General features: G+C 39.8%; 1 protein-coding gene across 1 annotated transcript in view; it reads right to left on the reverse strand.

The window, feature by feature from the left end:
- Positions 1-23,902, reverse strand: part of ZYG11A (zyg-11 family member A, cell cycle regulator) — a gene marked incomplete at its 5' end in the record, with an annotated part of 66,101 nt that overhangs the window by 7,171 nt on the left and 35,028 nt on the right. Inside the window, 8 exons of the mRNA XM_080801704.1 lie at positions 2,143-2,337; positions 3,631-3,660; positions 7,388-7,432; positions 7,508-7,669; positions 14,155-14,208; positions 14,302-14,401; positions 20,666-20,730; positions 22,901-23,077. Of these exons, the coding sequence (XP_080657830.1) occupies positions 2,143-2,337; positions 3,631-3,660; positions 7,388-7,432; positions 7,508-7,669; positions 14,155-14,208; positions 14,302-14,401; positions 20,666-20,730; positions 22,901-23,077 (828 nt within the window). The remainder of the gene's footprint in view (positions 1-2,142; positions 2,338-3,630; positions 3,661-7,387; positions 7,433-7,507; positions 7,670-14,154; positions 14,209-14,301; positions 14,402-20,665; positions 20,731-22,900; positions 23,078-23,902) is intronic.

A 23,902-nucleotide genomic window follows, 5' to 3' on the forward strand; every position in this document is an offset into this window, starting at 1 on the left:
AGTCCCGCATTGGGCTCTCTGCTCGACAGGGAGCCTGCTTCCTCCTCTCTCTCTGCCTGCCTCTCTGCCTACTTGTGATCTCTGTCAGTCAAATAAATAAATAAAATCTTTAAAAAAAAAAAAAAAAAAATAAATTAAAAAAAAATCTTTAAAAAAAAAAATCTAAATGATAAATGCTGAGAGTCCTCTGTCCTCAACTCTCATCCTCTAACGGCCAAGGCAGTTGGAACCAAGCTTTTAATTTTCAGTCAGAAGAACAGAAGGTTCTTCCTCAGGTAAATTCCAACCAGTTCAGGACAAAAGATCTAATAACAATGACAATGACTAATCAAGATCATTCTAAGTAAAACCCGTAATTGACAAGTTCTACCCATCTACACTCAGCTTCCAAACAACTCCACTCTTAGATATGACTGGACAGCTGAAGATCACCATATACTTTAAGAAAATCTGTAACATAAAGGAACATAATAGGGGAAAAAAGCAACTTACAGGAAACAGAGACCTTGAAGGAAGAGAAAAACTTAAAAACAAAAACAAAACTTCAAATTAATATCAACCATGGAAAAAGAGTACAGTATTGTATTAAAAAAGAAGCAAAGAACAAAAAAAGGAAGCAGGAAGCCTGCTTCCTCCTGAGCAGAGAGCCAGATGTGGGGCTCAATCCCAGGACCCTGGGATCATGACCTGATCCGAAGGCAGAGGCTTTAACACACTGAGCCACCCAGGCGCCCCAAAATATAAACGATTTTTTAAAAAAAGGACAAAGAGGGAAATAGGTAAGAAAAAAAAATGAGTCCACGAAGGCTGACATTCCGGGGGGGGGGGGGGGAAGGAGAAGCGGGAAGGTAGGGAGGAGGAAGAAGAGAGAAGGGAGAAATATATTTCTCAGAACTAAAGGAAACAAGCTTCCAGAGCAATAAGTAGCCAACACAGGAGAAAAAAAATAAACCTAAATCAAGGCACACTGCTGAGATTTCTAAACACTGAGGACAAAGATCTTAAAGATCCCAAAGGAAAATGGCATGTGGCTTCTTAACAGTGATACCAAGAAATAAAAGACAAAGAAGGAGTGGCTTAAAAATTCTGAAGGGGAAATATTCCAAACCTAAAATTCTATACCCAGCCATGTGACCAATTAAATGTGAAGGTAAAGTAACAGCCTTTTCAAACAAAGAAGGTCTGAAGTTTTCCATTTCATGCATTTCTTCTTAGGAAACTACTAGATATGATCTAACAGAATAAGGGAGTACACACACACACAAAAAAACAGAAGGAATACAATCCAAAAAAAAACAAGGAATCCAACACCAGAGAGGCAAAGAGAATCCCCAGGATCACAGTAATGGAATATTCCAAAATGACAGCAGTATGACAGACACACAAATAAGGAGACCAGATGAAAGAAAACAGAAGGTTGTGGGAGAGAAGTCTCTGAGAAGGTGAAATGGATAGAATATGTTTGAATATACTGAAAGGAGACTGATAGTTGGAATATAGGAAATGGTGTGCATAGGGACAAGGAGAAGAATCATCTTCATTTTCCAGAGTGGGAAAATGAATGAACAGAGAATGCCTATTACTGCAGAGTCAAGAAGTAGCAAAAGATGTTATTCAGAGATAATGGAGGTAAATACCAAAAGAAATAGCTTGAAAAGGAGTTGAAAGGGGGAAAGAGAACTGGTAAAGCCATATACAACTGTTCGCATGTGTAACTTTTTTTTTTTTTAAGATTTTATTTATTTATTTGACAGAAAGAGAGAGAGACAGACAGAGAGGGAACACAAGCAGGAAGCAGGCTTCCCACTGAGCAAGGAGCCCGATATGGGGCTTCATCCCAGGGTCTTAGGATCATGACCTAAGCCGAAGGCAGACGCTTAACTGACTGAGCCACCCAGGCACCCCTGCATGTGAAACTTTTATAAAAGAAAAATACCAGAAGGAATGTAACAAAGTGTTAACAAGGTTAGCAGCAGATGGTAGGGTAGGAGGGATTCAGAATATTTTCTCTGTACTTTTCTATTATGCTTCCCCCATTTTCTACAATGAACATATATTTCTAAAATTCTTACTATCTAGAAAAGTAAGTTTCCTGCAAGAAGAGATTACTCCAGAGTTGGTAAAGAGGTATGGTCCTTGTACCAGATCCTGGAGAAGAGCACTCCTCTGAAGGTCCTGGGACATCCAGGGCTGTTTGTCAGATGTCAGGTGGGCTATGATGCCTGCAGCCAAATAGCTGACTTCCATTTCTTTGCTATGGAGCAAGCTGCTAATGTGTTTCAGCACATCTTCAGTCATCAGTTTGGAAGAAAGTTCTCTAACTTCAGCTATGTTGTTCTACAGGTCAGTTGAAGCAGAAATTATCAGGGATTGGAAAGGAAGACAGAATCAGACACTGGTTCCTCTCCCTCTCCTATGGCTTAGCTCAGATATAGACAGAACATTTAGTCCCACTCTCCTCCCTCTCAGTTTAGCCTAATACCCCACAATCCCACCCCTTGAAGATGAGGTTGATCAGCAATGACAAATCACTGAGTAAGCACTTACTAAGTGCCAGGCACTGTACTAGACAAAAATGTCTTTTTATCTGGCTTATCTCATTTAATCTTTTCTTAAAGCATTATTTATTTTATTTGAGAGTGTAAGCATGCACAGCAGGGAGGCACAAAGGGTTAGGGAGTGAGAATCTTTACCAGACTTCACGCTGAGCTTAATCCCACGACCCTGAGATCACAACCTGAGCCGAAACCAAGAGTCAGATGCTCAACCGACTGTGCCACCCAGGAGCCACTCATTTAACACAGTTGTAGAAATAAGTAAGTAATTCAGCAAGACTTAACTTCTCAGTGAACTTGTCAGGTTTATACTTCTAAAAACTGGTTAACTAAAATAATACCAGGCCTGATTCAAAAACTTTGAAGTTCCTCAGGGCCTACTGTATGTTACATTAGCTTGAAAGTTAACAGTAACAATGAAAGGCAGGTGACATTGTATTTTATATATATTAGTTTTCTATGCTGTTTAACAAACTACCACAAACTGGGTGGCTTAACACATTTTTTTCCCTCACAGTTCATCCATGGCTTAGCCAACTCCTGCACTCTGAGATCTCACATAGCTGGAAAGTGCTAGCTGGGCTGCATTCTCATCTGCGGGCTCCACAAGAGGGAAACCTATTTCTGAGCTCCCTCAGACTGTTGGCAAAATTCATCTTACAGCTGCAAAACTGGGGGTTTCAGTTTCGTGCTGGAGGCCACCCTTAGCTCCTAGAAGCTGCCCATAGTTCCTTCCCATGTGGGCTTTTCTCTTCCCCAACGACTTATTTCATGGCAGCTTGCTTCTTCTAAGACAGTGAAGAGTGTCTCTAGCATATCTGCTAGTAAGAAGGATTAGTACAGTAGTCCCCTCTTAAATGTGAGGGACATGTTCTAAGACCCCGTGGATATGCCTGAAACTGCAGATAGAACCAAACCCTATATATACTATGTTTTTTTCTACATATACATACCTATATAAATTAGGCACAGTAAGAGATTAACAAAAATAACTAATAGAACAATGATAACAATGTATTACAATAAGTTACACAAATGCGGTCTCTCTCAAAATAACTTATTCTACTGTACTCACCCTTCTGCTTGTGAGGAGATGATAAAATGCCTATATGACAAGATAAAGAGGTGGATGACGTAGGCATGTGACACAGCATTAGGCTACTACTGATCTTTTGATGAATGGTCACCTGCTTCCACATTGCGGATAACTAAAACTGTAGATTGGGGGCTGGGTCTACTCTATATACATCATAACATCATCACCAGAGTGATGTCCTGTCATCTTTGCCATATTCTATTGGTAAGAAGCAAGTCACAGTTTCTGCCCACATTTGACAGGAGGGCATTACACAAAGAAACAAACACCAAAAGTAAGAATCACCGGAGGTTCCTTTGGGGTCTGCCTACCACAGAGATGAAAAAACAAAGGTTTAGAAGTGAAACATATAGTTAAATTGAACACAGCAGTTATTGTATACCCCAGAAACTAGTATGTTAAAAGCAGCATATGCCGAAAACTGCATTGTTCTGAGCTCACTTCCCCCGTTTTTTCACAAGACCAGCTATACTCTATTAATTTCAGCAGAAACTACACTATTTTGAGATCTACCCCAGGTCTCCCCAAAGGCAGCTATACATATCCTCACCAGCAGCAGGATTTCAGCATTAAGTCAATCAGATGGAAGCCCCGAACAAGGACGGACAATATGATAGCATCCTCAGCATAACTGAGGACAGAAATCTCCAGATTTCTCTTATAAGCCCGGCAGAGGCTACTTTTCTAGTAGCTTTTTTTTTTTTTTTTAAAGATTTATTTTTTTTTTTTATTTATTTGTCAGAGAGAGAGAGAGAGAGAGAGAGAGAGGAGCGAGAGTGAGCACAAGCAGACAGAGTGGCAGGCAGAGGGAGAAGCAGGCTCCCTGCCGAGCAAGGAGCCCGATGTGGGACTCGATCCCAGGACGCTGGGATCACGACCTGAGCCGAAGGCAGCTGCCCAACCAACTGAGCCACCCAGGCGTCCCTCTAGTAGCTTTTTCAAGAGCCTTATTTCAAAGGTCTATGAACAAAATGTTAACAAGATGCAAGCCACAGGAGAATGTGGGTCTTCTCCATTCAGAAAAAGGAAGGAAGGAAAGGAGAGCAACCTCAGAAATCCTCAGCATTCTTACAGGCTCTCAGAAAAGTAAAAGATCTTTTGGAAAAGGTTAGCTGAGAGGCACTTAGGTGACTCAGCTGGTTAAGCATACGACTTTTGGTTTTGGCTCAGGTCATGATCTCATAAGTCATGGGATCCAGCCATGTGTTGGGCTCAGCAGGAAGTCTGCTTGAGATTCTCTCTCTCTCTCCTCTCCCTCCGCCCTTCCCCTTGCTCTCTCTTTCTCTAAAATAAATAAAGAAATCTTTTAAAAAAAAATGGGTAGCTAATAGTAGGACACTTAACATTATATAGCATATATGAGGCTCCAATCCACCTTTCTGGCTTTATTTCCTATTGCTTTTCTTCTTCCCACCATCTCCCCAAATTCTAGATATTCTGTATTACACTGCCCCTCAAATGATTGCATTTTCTCATCTTCCCTAGCCAAAAGACCTTTGTCTCCTGCTTCTTTTGTCTCTCTTTTCTACCTTTCTGTACCTTCCAGATTTCCAATATTAATCATTTAATCCTCTCTACTCTGGTGCAAGTCCTGTATGTGCGAGGGATACAAAGGAAAAGACACAGTCCCTGGTTTCAAGGAGGGCATGATCTAGAATTAAAAGCTCCCACGAGACTTTGTGCTTCTTTTCTAGCACTTACCATAGTCAATCTTAACTTAGAAAGCTATTTCTGTACTTAACACCACCTCCCAAGTATAAGACCATCAGCTCAATACATTTCATGCATGGCAAACTGAAGGGACTTAACAGTATGTCTTCATTACTTTTTGTAAATCTTCACCTTTATCTTTTGGAAACAAAGAAATTTCTCAATTACGGATATCCTGATTGAGAGCTAGTACAACAGTATAAGCAAAGAAATATTTTTTAAAAATTTATTCATTTACTTTAGGAGGTGCGGGGGTGGGGAGAGGCAGGGGGAAAGGAGAGGGAAACTTAAGCAGACTCCATGTTTAACCTGGAACCTGACGCCGGGTTTGATCTCATGACCCTGAGATCACAACCTGAACTGAAGAGCTGGGACACTTCACTAACTGCACCACCGAGTGACCCAAAGAATTTCTAAAAAATTGACTACCTTGATAAAACGGAAGTATAGTAAAGTGGTTAATATCAGAAGGTCTGGGGCCAGACTGCCTGAGTTCGAATTCTCATTCTGCCTCCTAATACCATGGTAGTATAGGGTAAATGGCACTTCTGTGCCTCAGATTTTCTGTCTATAAAATGTAATGAACAATGTGTGGTAGAGTACAGAACATAGCACAGTTTTTCCTATCCCTGTGTATCTTAGCCATGTGACTTCCCTGCTCCTCCCCTCAAGGGATGGTCACCTTCTTTAATCTGGGCTTAACCATGGGCATATAATAAGAAATATAAATTTGTTCTTTGTCCCCTGTTCTTGAAATCCATTGGATTTCTTAAATCCCTTGGAATTTCCCAAGTGATAGGAATAACAGGAGCATCTTTGTTCTAATGAGGCAACTCTTGGCAGGCACCTAAACAGCTTCAGGATGAGGACTAGTTGCCAAAATAAACAAAACAAAACAAAACAAAACCACAACAACCTTAATTAGAAGACTGGGTTTAAGCCCCACTCCATAACTTCTGGGGGATGGGAGAGGAGCTGAAGACTGAATTATAATCAGTTGTGCCTATGTGATGAAACCTCCATAAAAAATCCTAAATGATGGGTTTGGAGAACTTCTGAGTAGGTGAACACATCAAGGCACGGGAGGGTGGTGTGCCCAGAGAGAATATGGAAGCTCTGCATATACTCATCCTTCCTGCCCTATACACTTCTTCCATTTCACTGTTTCTGAGTTGTATTCTTTACAATAAACTAATAGCAAGTAAAGTGTGCCTTCCTGAGTTCTGTGAGCCATTCCAGCAAATTATTAAACTGAGGAGGGGGTTGTGGAAACCCTTACTTTACAGCCGGTCAGTCAGAAGTGTGGGTGGTCCAAGACTTAATGACTGGCAACTGAAGTGCGGGCAGTCTCATGGGACTGAGCCCTTTAACTTGTGGGATCTGATGATAATTCCAGGTACTCAGTATAAGAACTGAATGGAACTCAACTGTAGGATATCCAGTTGCTGCTAGAGAGTTGGAGAAGTGATTATTGGGAAACACCCCAGACCACCACCCAGACCACAATGTGCTTTGCCCAGTGACACATTAGAAAAATGTAACATTAGCAGAGATTTAAGAAGCACTTGTACAGTGGGACTTGCCTTCTTCTGCTACCCTGAAATGGCCAAATAAAGAAGCCCATGGAGACATGCGGCCCAACTAACAACCTGCACCAACTATCACACCAAGAGTCAGGCCATCTAGAGCATCTAGCCCTAGCCCTAGGTGATGCCACCAGGTATCAGCAGCAACATGAGTAACTAACTCCACATGAGACCAGAAGAACTGTACAGCCAGGTTCAAACTGTGGACCCACAAATTCAAAATTAAATAAAATGGCTACAGTTTTAGCTATAGTTTGTTCACAGCAACAGATGATTGATATGGTATTACTTTATAGGGAATCATGTGAAGATTAAATGAGTTAATACACAGAAATTCCTTATAAAAGTGCCTAGCATATAGTAGGTGCTACATTAAGTGTTAGTTTTATTTATTTTTTTAATTTTAGTAGTTAGAATCAACTAAAAACAATTCACCTTACCCAAAGACCAAGTACTTTGCTTTGTATTGCTGACTCTGAAAAAGTCTGCCAAAAGAATATACAGGTTACTTTATCATGAAAAAAAGAACTTTACATACAAAGTCAATTCTATCTTCCCACCTCCAAGACTTGGATGAAGATTGCCAGTCCTTGATTTTCCATAAAGTGACTACAAGCAGCTGGAGACTCATCTGTAAGATTCCAAAGGGCTTTCAAAGTAAACAAGAGGGTGACATCATCTAAATTCTCAGTAGTCTTTTGTTTTACTATTGCTAGAAGTTCCTAAAAACCAAAGAGACAAAAAGTTAGATGCCCCAGTGACTGACTCGATTACAATGTAAGAAAAGGAATAGTTGTTATACCACTTCATATCTTCATGATCCATTTTTTCTCTATATAATGAGTTACATCTAATTCCTAATTCCTCACTGGGCACTGAGATTAAAGGGGGGGAGGAGGTAAAATTTTATGAGCACTTGACCTAGTTCTTGGTCCTTGTAAATAAGACTCATAATCAAGTACATATTAGGTATTCCATTGTTCTTTTTTTTTTTTTTTTAAGATTTTATTCATTCGTCAGAGAGAGAGAGCACGTGCACACACAAGCAGGGGGACCTGGAGACAGAGGGAGAGGGAGAAGCAGGCTCCCCACTGAGCAGGGAGCCCAATGTGGGACTCGGTCCCAGGACCCCGGGACCATGACCTGAGCCCAAGGCAGATGTTCAACTGTCTGAGCCACCCAGGTGTCCCCCATTGTTCATTTATTGGGAATCAAGCACTTATTCACGTTAAGTGAGACAGATTAAAAAAAAAATAGTTTTTCTCAACTAAATAAGAATTTTAAGTTTTGGGGGCGCCTGGGTGGCTCAGTGGGTTAAAGCCTCTGCCTTCGGCTCAGGTCATGATCCCAGGGTCCTGGGGTCGAGCCCCACATCAGGCTCTCTGCTCAGCGGGGAGCCTGCTTCCTCCTCTCTCTCTGCCTGTCTCTCTGCCTACCTGTGATCTCTGTCAAATAAATAAATAAAATCTTTAAAAAAAAAAAAAAAAGAATTTTAAGTTTTGGGAATGTCTGGGTGGCTCAGTTGGTTAGGCCGCTACCTCGGCTGGGGTCATGATCTCAGGGTCCTGGGATCGAGTCCTGCATTGGGCTCCTTGCTCAGCAGGGAGCCTGCTTCTCTCTCTGCCTTTGCCTGCCACTCTGCCTGCTTGTGCTCTCTCTCTCTCTCCGACAAATAAACTCTTTAAAAAAAAACAAAAAACAAAACAAAGTCCTTAAAAAAAAAAGAATTTTAAGTTTTGGTAAATATTCTGAAGAAAACACACAAAAGCCTAACAATTTATTTTAGAAAAGGTAGGAAAGGGAAGCTTCCCTGCACAAGTAATACGTAAACTGAGACAAATGAGACCAGAAGAAAAAGAGGGATATGTGAGTTAAGCAAGAAATGGAGACATGGTGGTGGTGGTGGAGTGTATGACACACAAGAGAAAAAGTATGCTATTCTAGGTCACTGAGCAGATCAGGATGGCTAGAGGGTAACACTAGTACTACAATCATGTGTCCTAATAGCTTAAAGAAATCATGGGTTCACTTGAACAGATTCCAAAACACCATTTCAGATTAGAATATTTCTGGACTCAAGTTAAGCCAGTATTCATGCTTTCTTTCAAGAATATTAGACTATCATAACAGAGGGAAAAGATAGGTGTCTTCACTCAGCCACCTAATAAAAAGGTACATAAAATATAACAGCACTAAACAAATCAGAGTATGTCTTGTTTTCAAGAGGAATGAGACCACTTCAAAAATCTTACTTCATCAAGAAAGCATGTATCAAAAGAGTTTATCACAAAAGTAAAACTGCAAGTGTGCTTGGGTGGCTCAGTCTGTTAAGCATCTGCCATCGGTTCAGGTCATGATCCCCGGGTCCTGGGATTGAGACCCACATCGGACTCCCTGCTCAACGGAAAGCCTGCTCCCTCTCCCACTCCCTCTGCTGGTGTTCCCTCTCTCACCATCTGTCAAATAAATAAACTTTTTTTTTTTTTTCTTCAAAGATTTTGTTTATTTATTTGAAGAGAGAGATCACAAGTAGGCAGAGAGGCAGGCAGTTGGGGTGGAGGGAAGCAGGCTCCCCACCGAGCAGGAAGCCCGACGCAGGGCTCGATCCCAGGACCCTGAGACCATGACCTGAGCTGAAAGCAGAGGCTCAACCCACTGAGCCACCCAAGCGTCCCAATAAATAAAATCTTTTTTTTTTTTTTAATAAATAAAATCTTTAAAAATAAATAAATAAAAATAGAGCTTCCCTATGACCCTGCAATTGCACTGCTGGGTATTTACCCCAAAGATACAGATGTAGTGAAAAGAAGGGCCATCTGTACCCCAATGTTTATAGCAGCAATGGCCACGGTCGCCAAACTGTGGAAAGAACCAAGATGCCCTTCGACGGATGAATGGATAAGGAAGATGTGGTCCATATACACTATGGAGTATTATGCCTCCATCAGAAAGGACGAATACCCAACTTTTGTAGCAACATGGACAGGACTGGAAGAGATTATGCTGAGTGAAATAAGTCAAACAGAGAGTCAAGTATCATATGGTTTCACTTATTTGTGGAGCATAACAAATAATATAGAGGACAAGGGTAGATGGAGAGGAGAAGGGAGTTGAGGGAAATTGGAAGGGGAGGTGAACCATGAGAGACTATGGACTCTGAAAAACAACCTGAGGGCTTTGAAGGGGCGGGGGGTGGGAGGGTGGGGGAACCAGGTGGTGGGTATTGGGGAGGGCACAGATTGCATGGAGCACTGGGTGTGGTGAAAAAACAATGAAAACTGTTACGCTGAAAATAAATAAAAAATTTAATTTAAAAAATCAATCAATCAATCAATCAATCAATCAATCTGGGAGAGCCAAGAGGGAAGTGTAGAGTGACACATAGTACTTAATGATCGCAATCATCTAGAGGATCAAGGGGACGGGTAGCAGCAAGGGTGGGAGTAGGGGAATTGAGGCTGATCCTGAAAACAATGATGACTGTGGCCAGGCCCATAGATGCTTTATGTATTTTACCTTAATGACATTCAAAACAACCGCAAAATAGTACTCCTATGACAGATGCCTGTTTTTCAAGTGATGCCAGTTTTCAGATGAAGAATCTGAGGCACAGAGAAGATAAATTATCTAAGGTCTTATGACTAGTGGCTGACCATGTTTTCACCTAAACAAGCTGAACCTGTTTTCACCTAAAGTCCGAATTTTTCGTAACATTACATAAAACTCTTTCTCTGAGAACTACAGTGCTACTCTTCCCTCCGTGTTACTTCAGTACTTGCTATCTTTATCTATTCTGTATCTTTGTCTATTCCCGTTACCATCCCCAGCAACTCCATCACATCATCCTGACAAAACTGCTGCCTTAAAGACCCCACTTTATGCCCCAGGCCCAAACATCTGAATACTGAAAAAAGTGTGCTTGAGTCTCACTTTCAGTATTTGCCAAAACACTTTTAAGAGGGCATTCAACTGTACCTGGGGATTTACTATATTTCTCAATGAATTTGCTCCCAACGCTACTCTTTTTTCATCATTCTTTCTCTCCTCCAACTTTAATCACCATCTTTTTACTCCACTTATTTGATCACTTTATCTAGTTTTTCAGAGAACTACCACTGTTCTTCCTAATAAAATCTCCCAGCCTACCTGCACTTCCATCACTGTATTCCTCTTTCCCTTCTGCTCTAATCTAGAGCCAACATTTTTACTCCTGCTGTACAATTCTAGTACACACACACAGATTTGGCACCGAATTATTTCCGTCTTGCCTTGCCATCAATTTCCCCCTTTTTGTCAGAATTATTTTCATGGGTATAAAATAGATATCAATGTAAATGATCTTGGAAAAGAAACAACTACTGGCCCTACTGGCCCATGTAGTATCTTCCTTTTTCTTTCCTTCTCATTAAAATATATTGAGGGACACTTGGGTGGCTCAGTCAGTTAAGTATCTGCCTTCATCCCAGGATCCTGGGATGGAGTCCCACATCGGTCTCCTCGCTCAGTGGGGAGCCTGCTTCTCCTTCTGCCTGCTGCTCCCCCAGGTTGTGGTCTCTCTGACAAATAAATCTTTAAAATAAATAAATAAAATACATTGAAAACTTGCCTCCATTTCTCACCTCTCATTTGCTCATCATTGTAGTCCAAACAGGTTTTGTCCCACTACTCCACTAACGTAATGTAAGCAAGACAACTAATAACTTCTATCTTGCCAAATGCAACTGGCAACTCTGTCCTCATTTCACTCAACCACTCAATAGCATCTGACATAACTGCTCAATTTTTCTTGAAATAATTTTCTTGGATTCAAAGACAGCACTCTTTCCTGGTTTTCTACTAAAGTCATTTTAGATACTCCTGTCTCTCTTTTCTGGCTCCTCCTTCTTTTCCAACATACTTGGTTTCAGTCCTTTTCCTTTCCCTCTATATACTCCACACTCATTAGGTAGGTACTTGCATCCTGTACCGGAACTGATGACTCAAAATTATTCTCTAGCCTTGTCCACCCAATCCTCTGAGCTGCACCCTGTATCAAGCTGCCTCCTTGGTATCTCAAGCATCTCAGACCTTAACACATTTAAAATCACCCTTGATTTTTTTTTAAAAGATTTTTATTTATTTATTTGACAGAAATCACAAGTAGGCAGAGAGGGAGGCGGGGGGGGGGGTGGCGTGCAGAGCAGGCCCCCTGCTGAGCAGAGAGCCCGATGCGGGGCTCGATCCCAGGACCCTGAGATCATGACCCGAGCCGAAGGCAGAGGCTTTAACCCACTGAGCCACCCAGGTGCCCCCACCCTTGATTTTTATCCCTCAAACCTACTGACTAGATACCAATTACCCAGAAGATTCCACTTGTAACAACAATACAAAAGGTAAAGGTCTCAGAAATTAATTTAAGAAATACAGAATATCAACATGAAGAAAACACCACATACTTCTGGGGACATGAAAGACTGAATAAATGGAGTAACAGATAGTGTTCTCAGAAGGAAAAATCAGTATCAGAGATGTTAATTCTTCTAAGTCAATCTATACACTTAACAAAACCCAAAGAAAACAAAGCTTTTTTTAGAACTAGACAAGCCAAGGGCACCTGGGTTGCTCACTCGATTAAGCATCCGGTGCTTGGTTTGGGCTTGGGTCATGCTCTCAGGGTTGTGAAACTGAGCTCCACATCAGGTTCCATCCTCAATGGGAAAGTCTGCTTGAGACTCCCTCACTCCTCTCCCTCCGCCCTTCCCCCCACTCACAGTGTGCACACACTCTTTCCCTTTCTCTAAAATAAATCAATAAAATCTTAACAAAAACAAAAAAAAAAGAACCAGACAACCCAATTCTGATGTTCACACTAAATAATAATAATAAAAAAAAGTTAACTAAAAGAAACCCAAGGAAAGATCTTAACTATTAAGGAATTATAAAGCCAATAAATAAACTATGATATCAGCATATAAATAGACATATAAATTAACACAGCACAAAGTCCAGAAATAGATGCAAAGAGATACGGGAATTTAATATATGATAAAGGCAGCAATGCATAAGAGTGGAGAAAAGATAATACATTCATTCAGGAAAAGGTACAGAGCAAACACTGAGAAGAAAAACAGACCCTTACATCCAAAAAAAAAAAGCAATGCTCCAAGTAAATCAAGTATTTACATGTTAAAAATCATCAGAAATTTTTAGAAATACTTTCTAATGTGCCATCAATGTCAGAGAAATAAAATAACAAAATCAACCCTATAAATATTTTAAACTTACTGCATGGCAAAATATGCCATAAATAAAGTAAAAAAGTCAAACAACCAAGTGGGGAAAACAGATGCATCTCATATCACAAAGCCTCAATTTCTTAATATATATAGAAATTTTATAAATCAGAAGAAAGCTAGCAACCCAATGGAAAACATATCAAGGACATGAATAAATAGTTCACAGGAAACATAAATGACTGGGGGGCAGGACGGTATCACAAGCCTCATGCCAAAGTATAAAATAAAACGATGATGTATGTTTTTTTAGTGAGCAATGTTAGCATAATCATAACGTAAATACAGATTAAAAATTATGATACACTGACGTAATGAGCACTGGGTGTTGTATGCAACTGATGAATCACTGAATTCTACCTCTGAAACTAACAGTACAGGGTATGTCAATTAAATTGAATTTGAATTTAAAAATTATGACATAAATGTGTTGGGAAGGGAGGTAATTTGTAAAGATACATGTGGGAGAACTAAGTTCTTATTTACCATAGCAGCAAAATCACTAGGAAACATCTAAAACTGATAAATCAAGTTAAAAGCATTTTATTTAGGGGCGCCTGGGTGGCTCAGTGGGTTAAAGCCTCTGCCTTCGGCCCAGGTCATGATCCCAGGGTCCTGGGATCGAGCCCCGCATCGGGCTCTCTGCTCAACAGGGAGCCTGCTTCCCCCTCTCTCTGCCTGCCTCTCTGCCTACCTGTGATCTCTGTCTGTCAAATAAACAAATAAAATCTTTTTTTAAAAAGGCATTTTATTTAGAGATGTGGAGGTAGATACTAGAAGAAGTATCTCTAAGAGTAGAAAGTAGTTTCTTCTGGGGAGCAGGTCTTACAGATGTTTCATTTTATAAGCTTTTTAGAAGGATCTGACTTTTTAAATTATGTTCAGACATTTTTTATTGGAAAAAAGAAAGGTTATGAGAATGACAACCCACCTACCTTAACTGCCATGAGGAGCTCTTCCTGAAGTTGTGCGGTTTCCTCAGGTGAGAGCTATAAGCAAACAAAAAGCCGAAAGTGAAATACTAGCGGGTCAGAGCTCCGTCAAGAAGAGAGAGAGAAATCTTGCCTTTAGCGATCACATACCTGAAGGGCTAGAATAGAGGTGATGCTCACTGCCATTGTTTGCATCTTGGGGTTCTCATGTTTACAGAGCCATCTCATAACAAACTTGGCAGCATCAAACCTGAAAAGCAGTATTTTTCTCACAATAAAGTTTTAAACTGTACATAAGGAGAGAGGAAATCACCCCAACAAATTCTGTATCTTAGATTTCTAAAGCCTCAGCTATGAAAATCAAGAGCATCTGACAAAAAGATTAGAAGAAGAGAGCAGGCAAATAGGAATGTAAACGAAATGCACAGAATTCAAAGATAAGCAGATCAAAGAAAGACTTATTTTAAGCATTAAGTTTCTACTATGATGGGTCTGAAAAAAGGAAAGAAGATCCTATAGAGGTAGTACTTTGTAATCTGAATTGTAGACAATGCTAAGATGCCACAGTGAACAAATCACTTAGCTAGAGAGAATGCACGCCCTTTTTAAAAAAGAGGCAGCTGGTAGTCAACTGCTATTGATTGCAGCTGTAGGAATAAAGACTGCAATGAGAAAGACCTAACTTTCAAGAAAAGGTAGGTAGAAATAGTTTTGTTTTTGTTTTTGTTTTTTTAGTGAGGAAGACCACCTTCCCTATTATAATTTTAAAAGTCAACTCCCATTTTAAGTACACATCTCAATTAGATTTGAGAATGGCTTAGCCTACAATTTTGCACCAACATATCACAGGCTTTGTTCATGTTAGCCTGTGCTTAATTTTCCTGCCATTAGCAGCAACTATTACAAATGTTTTTGAGCTTATGGATCTGGAAGACTATACTATAAAGGCCTCAGGAGGAGCTCCTTTGGAGTCTAAGAAGATGATTTTCTTAATTATTATCAACAAAATCATAAGAAAGACTTATGTTTAGAACAGACTCTACTACTTTTTTTTAAAATTCTTTTTAAAGATTTTATTTATTTATTTGACAGACAGAGATCACAAGTAGGCAGAGAAGCAGGCAGAGAGAGAGGAGGGGAAGCAGGCTCCCTGCTGAGCAGACAGCCCGACGTGGGGCTCGATCCCAGGACCCTGGGATCATGACCTGAGCCGAAGGCAGAGGCTTTAACCCACTGAGCCACCCAGGCGCCCCAGACTCTACTTCTTAAGCTAGGCACTGCCATAAGTACTTTACAAACATTATCATGCCTAATCCTCAGAAGAGTCACCATTTTATAAATGAGGAAACTTATGCAAAGATAATGGAAGGGATAGAACTTGAATCCACGTATGTTTGACTCTCTGGACCCCATGTTCTTAACCACTCACTACTCTGAACTGGAATCACACTTCGGGAGATATTTTCGAGCACAGCTGGCCCTGGAACAACACAGGTTTGAACTGTACTGGTCCACTTATACACAGATTTTTTTCAATAAATACACTGGAAAATTTTCTGGAGATTTGAGACAATTTGGTTTTCCAAATTGTCAGACCAAGCGCATATTCTAGAAACATCAAGAAAATTAAGATAGGTGTTTATAAATGCATAAAATATACATAAATACTAGGTAGTAGTTTCTTTTACTATTTATAACCATAAAATATACACACATCTACTATAAAAGTTTAAAATTTATTGAAACTTACACAAACACCAACCGTACATGGTACCATTCAGTCAAGAGAAATGTAAACAAAGATGCAGTATTAAACGGTAACAGCATAAAAGTAACTGTAGTTCATACTGTACAACTATAATTATTTCGCAGCCACCTCCTGTCAATATGGGGGTGAGCTCAAGCGTTCTGAGTATCCACTTAAAATGCCATGCAAAACTAATCACTCCGTATGAGCAGTTCGTCTTTCCAGTAAATTGCAAAGTAAAAAGTAATCTCTTACAGTTCTTGTATATTTTTCATTGTGTTTCATGAAATACTGTAAACCTTGAGTAAAACCATTGGGGAGGACCTATATAAAGTGCTACCAGTGATGCTGGAAGTGCTCCCAAGAAGCAGAGTAAAGGTGACATTACAAAAAAAAGGTGACTGCCTGATATCTACCATAGACTGAGGTCTGCAGCTGAGGTTACCCATCATTTTAAGACAAATGAGTCCAGTATAAGGACCACTGTAAAAAAAAAAAAAAAAGAAAAGTAAATTTGTTAAGTTGTTGTTGCAGCTATGACAGCAGGCATGAAAACCTTGCACTTTTTGCAAAACACGTTTTTATCTCTTATGTGGGTACAGGATTGCTGTGAGAAACTCATACTTACAGACTCAAATATGATTCAACAAAAAGTGAATTCATGGGGCGCCTGGGTGGCTCAGTGGGTTAAGCCTCTGCCTTCGGCTTGGGTCATGGTCTCAGGTTCCTGGGATCGAACCCCACACCCCTCTGCCCCCGCATGGATGGGGCTCTCTGCTCAGCAGGAAGCCTGCTTCCCCCTCTCTCTGTCTCTCTGCCAACTTGTGATCTCTCTCTCAAATAAATAAAATCTTAAAAAAAAAAAAGTGAATTCATTATATGACAAGTTAAAACAAAAGGAAGGTGAAGGATGTAAAACTACAAAATTCAATGCCAGCAAAGGATGGTTTGATAATTTTAGAAAGGGGTTGGAATTTAAAAACGTCAAGATAACAGAAGCAGCTTCTGCCAATCAAGACGCAGCAGATGAGTTCTCAGACACCATTAAGACAATCATGGAAGAGAAAAGAGATTAATCTGAACAAGCTTCTAATGTAGATGAAAGTGTCCCATCCTGGGGGAAAACAAAAACAAAAACCACAAAGGACATTTATTAGAGAGAGAAGCGAGCACCAGGAATGAAGGCAAGAAGGGACGGGCTAACTCTACAGCTTTGTGAGAATACAGCTAGCTTTATGGTAAGAATTGTCCCTGTCTATAAAGTTGCTAAGCCCCAGGACTTGAAGGGAAAAAATAAACACTGGCTTCTAGTCTTTTGGTTGTACAAGAAGGCTTGGACAAGAATCCTTTTTCTGGTGGCACTCGGGTGGCTCAGATGGTTAAGCATCTGCCTTTAGCTTAGGACATGCTCCTGGGGTCCTGGAATCAAGCCCCACGTACGGCTCCCTACTTACTGGGGAGTCTGCTTCTCCCTCTCCTTCTGCCTGCCACTCTGCCTGCTTGTGCACTCACTCTCTACCTCTTTCTCTGTGTCAAATATGTAAATAAGTAAATAAAATTTTCAAAAAAAAAAAAATCCCTTTTCTGGATTGGTTCCATCACTACTTTGTCCCTGAAGTCAGGAAGTACCTTGCCAGTAAAGGACTGCCTTCCCCCCCACCCCTTTTAAAATTTTTCTTTAAATTCTAGTTAGTTAACATATGGTGCAATATTGGTTTAGGACTGCCTTTTAAAATTCTTTTTTTAAAGATTTTATTTTATTATTTTTTTAAAGATTTTATTTATTTATTTGACAGACAGAGATCACAAGTAGGCAGAGAGGCAGGTGGGGGGGGGGAGGCTCCCTGCTGAGCAGATAGCCTGATGTGGGGCTCCATCCCAGGACCCTGGGATCATGACCTGAGCCAAAGGCAGAGGCTTTAACCCACTGAGCCACCCAGGAACCCCAAGATTTTATTTTATTCTTTTTTTAAGATTTTATTAAAATTCTTTTGAGGGGTGCCTGGGTGGCTCAGATGTTAAGCGTCTGCCTTCAGCTCAGGTCATGATCCCAGGGTTCTGGGATTGAGCTCGGCTTCGGGCTCCCTGCTCAGCGGGAAGCCTGCTTCTCCCTCTCCCTCTCTCTCCTTGCTTGTGTTCTCTCTCTCACTGTGTCTTTCTCTGTCAAATAAATAAATAAAATCTTTAAAAAATAAAAAATAATTAAAAAATAAAATTCTTTTGATATTGGATAATGCCACTGGCCACCCAGAATCCCATGAGTTCAACACTGAAAGCACTATTTGCCCCGAAACACAGCGTCTCTAACTCAGCCTCTAGATCAGGGGGTGATAGGGACCTTTAAGGCTCATTACACACGTATTCTATAGAAAGGACTGCCAATGCTACAAAGAGAAGCCTGACAGAACATCACGAAAGTGTGGAAGATTACACCACTGAAGATGCCACTGCTGTTATCGAAAAAGCTGTAAAACCCATCAAGCCTGAAACAATAAATTTCTGCTGAAGAAAACTGTGTCCAGATGCTGTGCATGACTTCACAGGATTTATAACAGAACCAATCAAGGAAATCGTGAAAGAGATTGTAGATATGGCCAAAAAAGGGTGGGATCTTGGAGTCTAACGATAAGGATCTTGGAAAAATTCAAGAGCTAATACACCCCACACGGGAGAAATTAACAGATGTCAACTTAATGGAGATCAGCACTTCCAAACCAGTGTCCAACAAAGAGGAAGAAGATGTAGGAGAAGCAGTGACAGAAAATAAACTGGCATTAGATAATCTGGCAGAAGAGTCTGATTATTCAAGACTGCTTTTGACTTCTTTTATAACCTGGACCCTTCTATAATATGGGCAGAGAAACTAAACCAAATGGTAGAAGAAGGATTGGTACCATATAAAAATATTTTTAGAGAAATGAAAAAGCAATGGCGGCAGACAGAAATTATGATATATTTCTGTCAAGGTACACCAAGTGTGCCTGCCTCCCCTTCCACTTCCTCCACCTCCTCCACCCCCAGGACGGCAAGACCAACCCTTCCTCTTCCTCCTCAGCCTATTCCCCATGAAAATGATGAGGATAAAGACCTTTATGATGATCCATTTCCACTTAATGAGCAGTAAATAATCATCGTGCTTACAGTTAATAAACGTATCTATTGTGTATGTATCTTCATGTGAACATCTAACAACTGTACAACAAAAACTGTAGGAGATGCTTCTGTGTCATCATCATCATTGCCTAAGCATTCACAATGCAGATCACATGCAAAGCTTGGAAGTGGACAGCCTATTCCTATATGGCATAAGGTAAGGGATATTTAATATAAAATTAAGAAGGTGTTAGTTTTCTTACAGCTTAAAACCTTGCTTTCAAAGAATTGCATTACCATACACTATGCCTTTCTATCATAATTGGGGAAACTGCCTATCAGTCTATCATCACAGGTAAATAATTTTAGTTTTTAAAATGTAATAATGTTTCCAATATTGTATTATGACTGTTATACTGTATGCCATAAAAATTCATTGCGATTCATTCATTAGAGGAAGGATATGCTACCATGAAGCAATTCTATTGATTATACAACACTACCATAAAGCAATCTTATGGCTGCTTCTTCATTATCGGTGCATGACTACACCCCCAATAAAAAAAATATATATATATATGTTTTGTTTTGTTTTTGTTGAAAGAGAGTATGTGTGTGTGCGCACATGAACACTCCTCACGGAGCCTGCCAGAGCCACAACCTTAAGATCCTGACCTGAGCCAAAATTAATGAGTCAGGCGCCTAACCACCCAGGTGCTCTGTTAGTATTTCTTTTTCACATTATCTTTTTTTCTTTCTTTCTCTCTAAGTAAACTCCACCCCCAGTGTGGAGCTCAAACTCATGACCAAGAGATCAAGAGTCACATGTTCTACCAACTGAGCCAATCAGGAACCCCACACTGTCTTTTCTTTTTCTTTCTTCTTCTTTTTTTTTTTTTTTTGTAAAGATTTATTTAGAGAGAGTGTACAAGCAGGAAGAGGGGAAAAGAGAGAGAGGAGGAAGGAGAGAAGCAGACTCCCTGCTGAGCACGGAGCCTGACACTCAACCTCATAACCCTGAGATCATGAGCTGAGCTGAAATCAAAAGTCAGATGCTTAACTAACTAAGCCACCCAGGCATCCCTACCTTTTCATTTTTGTTATCTAGCCTTAGTAATACATACAACGGCTACAGTGTTTTGTATGATATAAGATGATACCGATGTAGGTACGGACAGACAATCATCTTATAAACAGATAATGTAAGCTTTTGGTATTGATAAATACAGTGCAGTGTTATAAATGTATTGTACTTTCTCTTCTTTATATTTTCTTAATAACATTTTCTTTTCTCTAGGTTACGTCATTGTAGAATACAGTATATAATAATACTTAACATATAAAATACATATTAATCGACTGTTTATCACGAAGGCTTTCCAGTCAACAATAGGCTATGAGTAGTTAAGTTTCTAGTGACTCAGAAGATATACACGCATTTTTGACTGTGTGGGGTTGGGGGGGCAAGTGTCCCTAATCCCTGCATTGTTCAAGAGTCAGCCATAGGGTACTTCCAATCACCTCTGTGGCAGATGCTCAACAGAACATTTTCCTCAGACACCTTAGCCCAGCCTTAATCAAACCCTCGCTAATAAGCTAAAAACCAAAAACCAACAATGTTCAGAGTAACACTGGTCAACACCCCAAAATCAGATGACGAAGTTTTATACTTGCCTGTCAAAGGGAACATCCACAAGAATCCTGGAATTAGTTAAGGAGAGAAGACAATTCTTCTGTAACTTTAAGGGAATAAAGAAAAATAATTTTGAGCAAAGGCATACCCCATTCTAAATAAAGATTCTAAGCACCTGGAAGGTGCTACCAATGAGCTTTTCTTACTGAGAACTCACTGTGTACCTGGCTCTCTCCAAGTTATTCATTTAATCTCACTACGTCACATTCACCTCCACCTAAAGAATAATCTGCCCCCCTCCCTTTTTGGCAAAGCAAGGGGTCTCTTCCCCCTGAACCCTAGTGCCTGTGTGTCAATCCAAATCAATTACCTGAAGCCTGGCCATCTACAGATGTCCTTACCAGACCTTTAACTAACTCTGTGATAGAGCTATACTTGCAACCTAAGACTGCTAGGGTTGAACTGGGCCTTTACAGATAGGAAAGAAAGAGAAGGTCTCCTGAGAAAGCTGTGAGAATAGAAAAATATACCATCTCTTTGAAAAGCCATGAGTAGGCCAGTCTGGACGAAGTACAGTGTATGAGGCAGGGGCAACAAGCCTGAAATGCCAACAGGAACTAGGCAGTAACATAAAAAAGTGAAGACGGCTGAGTGGGATACAGCAGAGCAATGGTGGGAATTATGAACAACAGGAGAATTCATGCCCTTTTATGGGGCAGTTTTTACTCTAACTGATGGCTTCCATGAAGGAATTAACACTAAACTCTGAAGGAGCTGCCAACTTTTCAAGAGAAAGTGAAAATGCAGATTTTTTTTTTAATTGCAGAAAGACTACCTTATTTTTTTTTTAATTTCCATTGTAAGTACACACTTCAGTTACATTTGGCAAACTGATACAGCTGTATAACCACTACCATCCACAATCACCATAATTGAGATAAAAAATATTTCCATAACCCCAAAGAGTTGCACTGTACCATCTTCTATCCCAACCTCAGAAAATTACATTGTCATTACAGATTGATCTTTCCCAAAGTTTCACACAAATAGAATCATATAATATCTACTCTTCTGTGTCTGGCTTATTTTGCTCAGTATATAATGTTTTTGAGATTCATCCATGTTGCATGTAACAGCACTTTATTCCTTTTTATTGCCAATAGGAGTTTCTTAAAAGAATATACCACAATTTGCTTATCTATTCACCTGTTAACAAGAGAAAGGTTTTCGGTTTTAGGGGATATATTATGAATAAAGATATTATGAACATTCATGTAAAAGGCTTTGTATGAAACTACGATTTCATTTCTCTAGGAGTAGAAAGATTAGGTAGTAAAGAAGATCTCTGTCTAACTTTGAAAGAAACTACCAGACTGTTGAACTGGTAGTTGTATCATTTTACATTCTTAACATCTATTTATGAGAATTTCAGTTGCTCCACACCCTTGCTAACACTTTGTATTGTCAGTCTTTTAATTTCAACCAATCTGGAGGGTGTGTAATAGTATCTACTGGTAATTCAATGTGCTTTTAATTTGCATTTCCCTTATGACTAAAAACACTGAGCATCTTTTCACATGCTAATCTATCATCTGCTTAATCTTCCTCAGTAAAGTGCTCAAATCTTTTGCCTTTTTATAAAATGGATTTGTCTTATGTGGAGTTAAGAGTCCTTTATATGCTCTATAAAAGTCCTTTTTCATATATACAAAATAAACATTTTTTCCATCCCATGACTTACCCTTTTCAGTTTGTGTACGTGTATGTATGTATGTGTGTGTGCATATGAGAAGCCTTTAATTTTGATGAATTCTAATTTATTATTTTTCTTTCATGACATGTGCTTTTTATATCCTAAGAAAACTGCCTACTCCAAGGTCACAAATATTTTGTTCTGTTTTCTCCTAGAAATTTTATGGTTTTCAGCTTTTATATTTAGATGTATGACTCAATTCAACTTTTTTTTTTTTTTTCAATTTAATTTTCACATATGATGTTAACCCTGTAAGGATGTACTGAAGTGTTAACAATACATGGATTTCTGGGTCAATGGCTTCTAACAAATTTTTTAAAAATTTAAACCCAACTGCTAATCCAAATATACTACTTTTTTCTATAACAAACATAAATTCCTTGTCTATTCTCTCTCAGGGAGATGAAAAATTGAAACAAAATAATGCTAATACTAATAATAGCTGATACTAACTAATACTAAAAATTTTTTTCGTATTATTTGTCCTGAAGTAAGAAGCAGTCAAGTATTCAATTCAAATTACCTGCTGGTAATGGGGGAAATTTTTCAGAGCCTTGAAAAGCAGACAGGTGACCTCTGACAACAGACGAACGGGCATCCCCCTCGCCAGGCCCTGGCGTGTTAAGTTGAGGGCGCAAGCACTGGCTGTGAACTGCACTGGCAAATCCAATGGATGATTCCTCATTCCTACAGCCACAAGCTGAAGATGAACTTGTTTTTAGTGGCATATGACAACAGGAGCATTCTTTTTTTTTTTTTTTAAGATTTTATTTATTATTTGACAGAGAGAGAGACAGACAGACAGACAAAGCACAAGCAGGGGGAGCACAAGAGGGAGAGGTAGAAGCAGGCTCCTGCTGAGAAGGCAGCCCGATGCGGGACTTGATCCCACCACTCGGGGATTATGACTTGAGTTGAAGGCAGATGCTTAACAGTCTTAGCCACCGAGGGGCACCAAACATTCTTTATACTGTCTGCATTTGTGTTAGCTGGCAAAAATATTTGCTCATTGGAATAGAAAGTAAAAGATTTTTCCCTATCCTAAGCATTTACTTCTCAGGGCAACAGCAATACCTTCCCATTCAAATGAGGCTATTAACTAGACGTGTGACTTTAGGCACGTCACTTCTCTTCTCTGGACTTCCATTTCCTCCATGATTTCGTAATCATTTATTGAGCCTCACTCCATACAAGGCATTGTGAAAAACACTACAGGACACAACGTAAATTACTTACACCCTATTCCTTAGCATAAAGCCTTGTGAGAAAAACACGGTAGTAAACAAATAACATTGTGAGGGATATCAAAACATGAAACTGGAAAAAAAAAAAAAGCACCATAAGCTATATAAACTGCTACCTAAGGTAGTTGGGGAGGGAGCATTCACTTCTGGTATGGATCAGAATTCTTCATTCCAAGAGCACCTTTAGGCAGGGTCTCAGATAAGATTTGGACAGAAGGAGGTGGAGATAGGGATGGAATGAAAATGGGATTACTTAGGAATGGAAATGTGATAAGGAAATA

The sequence above is a fragment of the Martes martes genome (genome assembly GCF_963455335.1).
Source record: "Martes martes genome assembly, chromosome: 4".
NCBI lineage: Eukaryota > Metazoa > Chordata > Mammalia > Carnivora > Mustelidae > Martes > Martes martes.